The 10,482-nt window shown below is 36.6% G+C and overlaps 2 protein-coding genes and 1 non-coding gene across 9 annotated transcripts in view; 1 reads left to right on the forward strand and 2 right to left on the reverse strand.

Annotated features, from left to right (window-relative positions):
- LOC101740450 (uncharacterized) overlaps positions 1 to 10,482 on the forward strand; it is a 960,210-nt gene that overhangs the window by 59,938 nt on the left and 889,790 nt on the right. The gene's annotated exons all lie outside the window — the stretch shown is intronic.
- On the reverse strand, positions 2,190 to 9,666 carry Sqd (squid protein homologue). Of its 7 annotated transcripts, none has more exons than XM_012690727.3 (8): positions 7,566 to 9,666; positions 6,613 to 6,653; positions 6,143 to 6,417; positions 5,721 to 5,852; positions 5,372 to 5,636; positions 4,064 to 4,126; positions 3,000 to 3,101; positions 2,190 to 2,781 (listed from the first exon to the last, which is right to left on the reverse strand). In XM_012690727.3, exons 1-7 carry the CDS (start codon positions 7,691 to 7,693, stop codon positions 3,031 to 3,033), a joined length of 975 nt encoding a protein of 324 aa, XP_012546181.1. In that variant the 5' UTR covers positions 7,694 to 9,666; the 3' UTR covers positions 2,190 to 2,781; positions 3,000 to 3,030.
- LOC119628696 (small nucleolar RNA snR61/Z1/Z11) lies at positions 6,488 to 6,558 on the reverse strand. Its single transcript, XR_005244844.1, has one exon. It is a non-coding gene; the product is annotated as a small nucleolar RNA snR61/Z1/Z11 (small nucleolar RNA).

The raw sequence follows: 10,482 nt of genomic DNA on the forward strand, positions 1-10,482 counted from the left end.
GAAAAATGGGTAAATTTGTGGCGAAAGAGTGCCTTTCGAGGTCGGAAATACACAAAAAGGCAAGCGGGATTACTTTTCACACATACTTTTATCTAGAGTAAGAGAGATGTGAATGTTTATTAGTTTCAAAGCTACATCGTCGTCGCATAAAGCGGCTACACTTTTGTGTACGCAAGGTAGGTACTGAGGTTTGCTCCTCTAGTTATATTTCAACTCTGACTGCGAAGCAATCACTAATTTTCTAAGCCAAACGGCTAATTTACCACCCTGTCATAGGTACCAACCAGTGAGAGAGTCGATATTTAAGTCATGTTGAGGCTACTCGTAGTTTCGAATTAGGTAATATAATTTCTTCTTTTTCCTCTTAAGAAACCTTCATCTACGATTCTTGTATCGTATAGTTGACAATTCGATGTTGCTGGCACTCCGAGGAATGTTGAACTCAACGTACAACAGGCGACGTCACTCGTCTCAACAATGAGGGGCGAGCACTCGACGAATGACTATAGTAGAATTATTTTGTCCGTGCAGTTTGGGTCATAAAACATAGGCCAGCTAGGGCGGTGAGCATTATCGATAAAAACAAATGAGTCATCGAAGGCAGGTACACGGCGGCGGGGTGGTATACGAAGGGTGGTGAGACATTGTTATGTTATGAGTCATTTGTTGAAGTGAAAACTTCTTTAGAATCGTTGTGATTTCAAACCGGATGCAACGGAAAAAACGACAGGTAAGAGACACAAATACAAAAATGTGTAGGATGAAGCCAGCAAAGAATGAGACAGAAATATACATACTATTTAATACAGCGCCATCTGTGAGATTTTTTAATACTAACGTGTGTATGAAAGCTCTTGTAGTGAATTTTAATTTAGGATTATACGTGAAATTAAAATATCAATTCACAGAGGGCGCTACCTTACAATTATTTACTAATGACAAAATTTTACATAGGTATACTTAAGACGTTTAGGATAATTGTATTTTAATTTTGGAAGGTTTCACTTCTACCACGTGTGAATTGCGCACATTTTTGTATATATATCGGAGAAATGTGATTTTGTGTATTCCCTCTCTGAATTTCTTCAGTGACACAATGGCTACTTTGTTTTGTACCAAAACGCCAAAATTTATTCAAATATTTTTCTTCTTGGCAAAAATATACCAGCACAAGCACGCGTTATTATCAACAATGTCTTAAAATTTTTCACTGACATGAGAATAGATCCCGGAAAGTTACAAAGTGTTAATTTCTGCCGTTCTCGTTAACTTGCTGCGGCGATATGTAGTGTAAGTGTTCTATTAGTGATTTTTTCTTTCATTGTTATCACTAACCCACAAAATGACAAAACTAAATACACTATCGATAACGCTTATCGACAACAATAATGCGCATCACTATGCCCGTCCATAAGGCTCGTGAGTGGAAGAGAGAGCGAAATACTCGCTGCACCGCTCCGATTTTTTATGACCAAAACTGCACGTACAAAATAATTCTACTATAGGTATCAAAATAGTATCGTTATAGAGAAAAAATGTAGGTATAGATAGATTTAAACAGCGCCTCTAACGTCCGTGAAAAGAATTTTAGCACAACGAATGAATTTAAACTTAGGTACCTACCTAGGTAGGTACTTTAGTTTCGCAATGCAAATTGTCAATTCTTGAAACTCGAAACAATCGAGGGCACGAAAATTGTTTTAACAGACGATAACGTACCTAAATCTCGAAGGCAGGCTATAGAGAACATAAGACTATTTAATTTAATATTTGAGATAGAGACCATCTAATTTTAATGGTCAGTTTTCGTATCGAGGACTCCATCCATACCTACATTTACATTTAAAATTCAAGAGATTTTCATGCTTGACGCGTACAGGCGTTCCATTTTCACGGTATAGTCACAGCGGATCATATCCTTTATCACCAGTGTTGGTTTGTAGAATTATTTTAATTAGGTACCTAGATACAAAGACCCGTTTGTGCAACCATGACCACTGTGACAAGTGCCAGACTAATAATCAGATTACCATGTGGATTGTTCAATAGATGTTAATTACAGCTAATGTACAAAAAACAATTAACGTTAAAGTTAAAGTATATTATTTACAGTGTTCTTTATTAGGTATGCTTCCAATGGGATTCGTATTACAAAAGGGTATGTTGGATACATTAGTGATAACACAGACTAAAAGTCAATTATTTTATTTACAGATTTTTATTACGACATACATCTTGTGTGTATCTCTGGTAGTTTGTTCATGTCAGATAGCTTATTCTAAAAATTTAATTTCATCCCTATTCAATGGAAGAAACAACTACTTTGTAAAAAATACATGATTCTGAAAACTGAGGCGCATCACCCGAATTAATTAAAAATATATACTACAACATTTGTCTGAGATCCAGAGTATCTACTGTCGTAGTTGAGGGCGGCTCGCACACAAGCTCACGCATTCACATTCACATTCACACATCTATTTGTAGATATACCTTTCGGCACTGGTTCCTGCTACCATTAATTTGTTTCATTAAATTAGTAGGTACCAAATTTTCGACAAATAATGTCAGTCTATTCAATCAGCAATAATACTCAGAAACTATAAATCATACTATATTATAATAAATCGAGACGTTAGTCGACGAGCGCGACCACGACACTGTTTTATCCTTAAATTCTTACAACGATTACTCTCTTAAATTACATTAAACGTGGAATGGAATGACGCGCCCTCACGGCGGCAGGACGGCAGCGAGGGCGCTCATCACCGGTCACTTAACCTGTAATTATAATTTGTTATAATTAATTGCCGTTCATCAATTCAACATTCTAAAGAATTTAATTCAAAAAACTTTATACTAAAGAACTAGAAGGACACAATAAGGCTCTGCGATTTCTAGCACCAAGACCTTTTAGACAGTTCATAAGTTATATGCTCTAAACGTTGGAGCAGTTGTGCGTTATGCAGCATAGTCTAAGTAGAACGAACGTGACTAACCTGAGTGGTAGTGTATCGTGTGTCGCAGTAGCTAGTAGGGTTGGTGTCGCTGTGTGGTCCGCGCTCCGCCGCCTCCCCCGCGCGTCTTGCCCCCCTGGTACCCTGCGGCACAACACAACCTCACCACACCGCACTATCGGAATAATGTGACCCGTCCGACTCCACTCAATCAATTGACAGACAACTAGCAGTAGTTTAGAAGAAATTATTTAATCCATATCGACATTGACTTCTGAGTGTGAAAAAGATCTCCCGAAAAGATGTAACCACAAAATCACCAAACAAAAAGGAATGTTATTCAAAATTATAAGTTTTTTAACCTAACCTCCATATACAATGGAGAAAATGTGCTTTACAAAGAAAAGTATGTTCTGCTAAACTACACTACTCAATAAAATTATACCTGTTATTTGACTAAGCATATCCAATGTCAACTGATTAGACAAATTCTTTAAAATAAAATGTAATTTTTGAGAATCAGACGAGTCCAAAAAACACCAATGACATTCAAATCTTATCTTTGATGAAACAAAAACACATTCAAGTGTTTTAGTGATCACACTTAATTATGAATGTTAATTGAAACTTATTCTATTGTTCATGCTACACTTAAAACTAAAATTTCAGTAGAAGTCCAAAAGTTTAGTGGTGAGATTTTCTAATCTAAAATAGAGTAAGTCTACAGTTAGTAACTTCAAAGAGATGTGCAACAGACTCGCAAAGATTTAGTTGTGTTCCTAAATATACTTTCCAATGTTATTTGAACTATAAATATACAATAAGGCCATGCGTGCCTACGTAATAATGCGTTTGGTATAAATTTTGATAGTGGTCCGAATATGGTGTAGTTTTTAAGCAAAACAAATTAACAATGAATTGAAAATTAATGATCATGAACATTTTAACAAACATTCTTCTTGATCCTGAAAACTCAGAATGATAAGATAGTATTGTAAATTTGAGTTTAGTGTTATTGCAAAACTTCACATGAAACTTTGTCAAGAACAATGTTTGCAGAAGAATTGCATAAACTATCTGTGTGCGAGCAAGTGTGCTTCGAGTACCTTTCCCTCGCGGAGGCTGACGTGCGCCGTACCCGCCCTCGTACCCTCCGTACCCGGCGTAGTCTGCCCACACAACAACACCGTTACACTGCCGCCCCGGCATAACCAGCGCAACCACTAACCATCTTAACAACTTGCATCTCTAATATAAATTCTACTCATACCTAGATGCAAAGGTTGTTTTAGATTAAAAATAGTCTCAAATCTAGAACAGGAGACTTTTTAATCTAACCTTTTCTACTCTCATCAGCATCATTAGTATTTAACTAATTTCTTGAATTTTAAATTGTTTAGGACTTAAATGGACTTGCCACATATACATCGACTGATGACTTAATTTGTGAAACTCATAACATTGATCAAATTGCAAAGCGAGACGCCCCCGGCCTCATGTAAACCTTAAAACTTATGAGTTCTCATTGTACTTGCTGTTAGTAAGGTGGACAACTCATTACTCCATTAGTCCAACAGTTAGGTGTCAATTAAATGTGAGGGCATGCACTGTTAGTGGGGCATTCGGCCGGCGTGCGGCAAGGCAGGGAGGAATGGACCAGGGTTTTATATGGAAACACATTGAGAATTTTATTAACAGTGCTTTATTCAAAAGCTTTCATCATATCTTTATCACTTTCACAATGTCTCTCCATATTTACCCCATTTCCCAAATGTAGCATGTAGCGTGAGTGTCAAATAGGTAAAATAAATGATACCAAAAAAATTAAACTCTAGCGACATGGCTACATAAGTCAAAGGTGGTATTACAAATAAACACTTATAAACATAAGGCAGGTAACATAATATTATATACAAGTATACTATGTAGTACCCGTTGAGACAATGACAAAGAGCGATAGGCTGAGTGGGCAACTGCTCTACAAGTAGCGGCCCGGGCGGGCGCGCCCGGTGAATCGATATAAACCAAATAGCAAAATAAATGATAATAATTTGAAAAAGATATACCAAACGATTAATTAATCCTACTTTACTCGAAACTAGAAGGCCGACCCGACGTTACTTTTTTTTGATCACACACTGTCGCCTCGACAACATACACTATGCATCATCTCGATACAATATAAATTATATACATTTATATAATATCGATATAAAAATAAATACTCTCTACACACTAAGTTAATACCTATGCTTCGCGTGATGTCGATCTAACTAGATACAGTCGGCGCGAGGGGGACGCTCGCAGCTAGCCTAGCCTTACTCTACGCGGAACTCCTACACTAGGGATCAGGTAACATCAGTCGAGGTAACGTGTCGGCCGCGAGCCGCGTTAGTACTGCTTGCCGCGTTTACCGTAATTAGGGTATCCAGAGTAATCGTAACCGCCGTAGCCCCCGTAGCCATCGTAACCGTAGCCCCCGTAGCCGTAGCTGTCGTATCCGCCGCCATAGCCACCCTGACCGTAGCCGTAGCCGCCGTAACCCTGGTTACCCCAAGGTTGGCCGCCGTATCCACCACGGCCGCCGCGGCCTCCTCTGGCACCGCGTCCGCCGCGGCCACCTCGCGTGCCTATGCCTCCGGGGCCATCTGGTTTTGGTGTTGCACGCTTCACATCGACCTTAAGAAAAAATTATAATATTACAACACTGGTATAATATTTAATATAAGCCATTACTTAAGACTCATTATTGATTTTACTCACCTCCTTTCCACCAATTGTTCTTTTGGGAGTCTTAAGCAAATCATTTACAACTTGCTCAGATTCAAATGTGATGAAACAGAAGCCCTTTCTTTGGTTCTTTGTTTTGTCAAAGGGCATCTCCACTTCTAAGATCTGTAAAAAAAGTATTATTAAGTGACAGAAAGCAAAAGTCTATTTATTTATTTTTTAAATTAAATTCAATAGTCAGTGGCCCGGATGTCTCTTCACAATCAGTCAAGAAATCGAAATCTCACCAATGCCGGATTTTTCATCATTAAAAAGGCAAATTTGATGCAAAGTTAAAGGTTGAACTTATCAATCTAATTGCCTGAATTGATTTGAATTGCATCAACAATGTTTCAAGAAAATTTTCCTGTTTATTCTTCAGTCATCCTGTTTAAATAAATTAATAATGAACTCACAGTTCCAAATTCACTGAAGAAGTTTCTGATTTCATCATCTGAGATTTCACTGCTGAGTCCTCCGACAAAAATCTTCCCATGTCGTGCTTTAGCCTTCTTTGGGTCTACTTTCTTGTTGTTGATGGTGTGTTCACCAGCAGCCATGACCTTGTCTATTGACTCTGGGGCCTTAAACACAATGAAGGCAAACCCTCGTGATCTGCCTGTGTTTGGATCTGTCTTTACATTAATACTCTCTATTTCACCGTATGCTCCAAAATGATCACGGAGCTCCTCTGAAAAAAAAAGAAAAACTTTAAAGCTTCTTAAGACATGGATATTGTTTTTTTTTTAGTTTTGAATATATAATCAGAAATGTGGGTAAAGTTATCTTCAATTTTACTCAGAAGCAGAACTGAATTAAGTCATCATAGAAGATTTAATATAGTTTCATTTACTAATCAAGTGATTATTGGTAACAAAATACTCACTATCTGTGGTCTCCCAGCTCAGCCCACCAACAAAAAGTTTTCTGTGAAATCAAGTTATATTATTTAGAATGCGAATTAAGAAAAAAGTACGTCTCGATACAGAAACTGACTTATCAATTACAATAAAATTTATCATTAAAACTATTTGCAGTACTTGTTTACAGTACTTTACAGCTACATTATTATTCAAAACAAACTCCAAGCACTGCAGCAAAACAAATTGTCAACCTGTAAGTTACAAAAAGTAAAACTGGAAATTTACATTATGAAACAGGACAAACCAAATGATACAAGAACGTTAAACTGTCAAAACGCAAGATTTGAAATTGGCAAAAGTGAACGAGGCCCAAAAGTAAGTGGCCGAAACAATCTAGTCAGTTTGGTCGTAGATTACTTTAGTGTGAGCCCAGCGGATGGATATATACCATGGCGTCCTCCGGCGGCTGCGGCGGCGGCGGCGCAGGCTCACACCTGCAGAGAGACACAGCGTTAGTGCGCCAAACTGACCGCCCTCCGACTACCGATTTAAAATCTTGCTACCTATATCACCGGTGAGTAACGGCACCGGCGCAGAGCCCCGCGTGCTCACCCCGATAGCGGCACGCCATTTTGTGCGACACCCAAATTAATCAATACATTAGCGAAATTCTCAACACAAACTGCAAAATCACAACTATGCCATCTACGAAACCGTTTAAACCGCGAACAACACACTGTAAAAGCGAAAAAGTATAATTTTGAAAAGATCCGTGTGATTACAACAGATTTTTGTAAGCCGATAATGGAAAAGCCGGATCGCCGCCATTATGGCGGTCGACGATACATAACTGAAATGAACTTTACAAAGAGAAATTACTATTTAATATGTTAAAGTGTAACATTTAAGTAAATATAATAAGGTTTATTATCTCTGAAATATGTATAAAACTCAAAACAAAGGGAAAATTAAGTACCTGTCGTCATCGCGTCCTGGGGCCTCAGCACTGTTATGATCTTGCGAATCACCGCCACCGTTCTCTGCATTTCCATTAAGCTGGTTGTCGGTGGTAATATCTTGTGCAAAATTATCGTTATTAGCCATGACTAAAATTACGCCTAATAATTAGAATTAAACTAAAACTATGGTCTACACGCGACCTTCAACAACGAATGCCAAATGCAGAAGAAAGAAACTACGCGATGACGCGATGAATCGGAGTCGGCGCCAAATGGTTCGTTATGTTGGCTACAGCAGAGAGACGCTTTTTTTGCATTGAAATTTGCTCCCCTCCCAAAAATCAACCAATCAGGTAACGGCAGAACAAAGGGTCAATGGCATTTATTCATCGTTAAAAAGAGAGAACAAAATTTTTCGCCTTAACCAAAACGAGATAGAATTTTACATTCAATCAATACCAACTACCAACATTACCAAATAACAGCTTGTTTTTTGAGCAAACAAAGGAAAAATACCATGCCTTGCCAGGATGACTATTTAATAAAAATGTACAAAAATGTTTTTTTTAATAGTTAATTGGAAATAGATTACAGATATAAATAGTTAATTCTTGGAACACAACCATAAATCGATTGATTTGAATACATAAATCTAGGGTATACAAAATATTTAATAAAAAAACTAAAGCATAAAATTTACTTAATGCTGAGTATAATATGCTGCTCCGATCGATCGTAGATCTACGATCGATGGCTGCTCCGGTTAATGGAGGTTAACTAAATTCCATAGGTTCTGACGACTGACATATTTAAGTTAGTTACTTTCATTGCGGCGTGACGTCTTTCTTGAGAAAGACTACTACTAGATTTTAAGGAATGACATGTCCTTCTTCAACGGTATTGCAAATTTCTCCTGTCGACAGTTCAGGCGAATGGATTCCCATTTTTTAATTCGATTTTTGGATATTATTCAAATATTAATACTTTTGATAAATTTTAGGCATTTTCAGGTTATGTAGATTAACTTTAAAAAATGTTGAGCTTCAGCGAGCGTTCGCTATTTCGTAAAATTTGCTTCTTTCGATTTCCTTGTTTGATTGTTTTATAATTGAAATAAGCAGAACATGGGTATCCACCAGAGTGAACTCACAATGAACTATCGGATATCTAGTTATCTAGATATCAACCTAAACGATAAACAATTTGAGATTATCATTACAACGCAATAAGTAACGCAATACTTATTTACTAAATACAAGACAGGGGCGAAAAATGAAAAAACAGAGAGCTCCTTAAAATTGCAATGTTACAAATTTATTGAAGTGAAACTTCTAATGCGACTTCTAACAATGTTGCGTTAAGCATTTAACGCTACCACACTAGAAGGAAAGAGACAGAGCGAGAATGAATGCGTGGCACTCGAACGCTTGGGCGTAGTATACCTGCAGTGGTCTCGAACCTACCGATTTTTCGGTATTTCTACCGATATGGACTCTGTTCTACCGAAGTAGCGAAATATAACAATTTTTCTCCGATTTCAGAGTATACATGGAAATTCTCCCGAATTTTGTACCGATTTGACACTTTTAGACATTATTGATCCAAAAAATGTTAAATTTGGCAAAACTACTACAATACTTCTATAAGAGTAGGCTCTTTCCCAATATTGTTCAGAGCAATGATTTCCAGGAAAATTATATAGAGTGGCGCATTTTAAGAAATTGTGAACAAATCAAAACATTTCCTAATGATGTAGAACTATTTTGGGATGAAGTAACTTTACTAAAACGTGGCGATGAAACTCAAATGTTTCCTTTGTTGTCTAATTTCATCCTTAATATTTTATCACTTCCCTATTCATCCGCTAACGTTGAACGCATATTTTCACATATTAATCTTTTGAAAACAAAACAGCGAAATAGGCTGTCTACTGAATAAATCACTGGTCTATTACATGCAAAACAACTCTTTAACAGCTAATTATTATGATTTTCAAATTAATTCGATGATGACTGCAGCTATGGCCAAACAATATTGATATAAAAAATAATTATTCTTAATTATGATTGTTATAAATTAGTCTGTAAGTTTTTTTTTTCAATAAATAAACGAATTCGGTTGAATATTGTATATTTTTTGACAAAATACACAAAATACACAAAATAGCACAAAATATATACCTACCGATTTTAGCTGGCAAGTCTACCGATTTCGCCCTATGACGTTCGAGAACACTGTGAGGGAGTTCATATAGAGTCCCTTCTTTATTTCGCCGTAAAGTCGTGTTTTATATAATTAACACCACAGTTGGAACAATATAAATTTTATTGTTGTAGCAGCATAAACAATTCTAAGTAATTATAATTAGTTATTTAACACATTATAAATTATTTTTACATTTTAAATATTTGGCGGTAAAAAGGTCCCGTGTCACAGACTATCACTTTTTTCCACCTCTCGTGCGTTCCGGCTTACGCATCATAAAAAGATGCGTTCTTAAACGCCACATCTGTATACCTAGCTGTTACAGGCCAGCGCGAGAGTAGCGGTCAATATTTTAATGAAGTATTGAAAAAATTATATTAGGTATATTTATTGCATCATATATGTATGTATATATATTTATTTTTCTATCTATAAATAAAAAAATATATAATATAAGTGTTGAAGAAGTCGCATCTCTTATACACAGCATTTTTATTACACTATACACTATTACAAGAGCAATCAGATTTAAGGGTGAAAAATGAAGAAAACCACAATACTACACATCGAAAAAGAAGTTTTACTTCAAGTTGCACGCGCACCGTTTTTTTTCGCTACAATAGTCTAGCAGTGGTATTGAATAATTGTGAAGTAATTACATTTTTCCAATATTAAAAGCTTCATTCCACAAAAATAGAAAAACATGAAATGAAGAAGCTGAAAGACTCA

Source organism: Bombyx mori, chromosome 6 (genome assembly GCF_030269925.1).
Source record: "Bombyx mori chromosome 6, ASM3026992v2".
Taxonomy (NCBI): Eukaryota; Metazoa; Arthropoda; class Insecta; order Lepidoptera; family Bombycidae; genus Bombyx; species Bombyx mori.

Bases quoted from the DNA above. Each gene is read 5' to 3' on its own strand.
- Sqd (XM_062668886.1), bottom strand. From the start codon at position 7,693: ATGGCTAATAACGATAATTTTGCACAAGATATTACCACCGACAACCAG. The intron at 6,654-7,565 runs GTACTTAATTTT...TTGATTTCACAG, and splicing joins CCAGGACGCGATGACGACAG to AAAACTTTTTGTTGGTGGGC. The intron at 5,853-6,142 runs GTGAGTTCATTA...CTTTTTTTACAG, and splicing joins TCTTCAGTGAATTTGGAACT to ATCTTAGAAGTGGAGATGCC.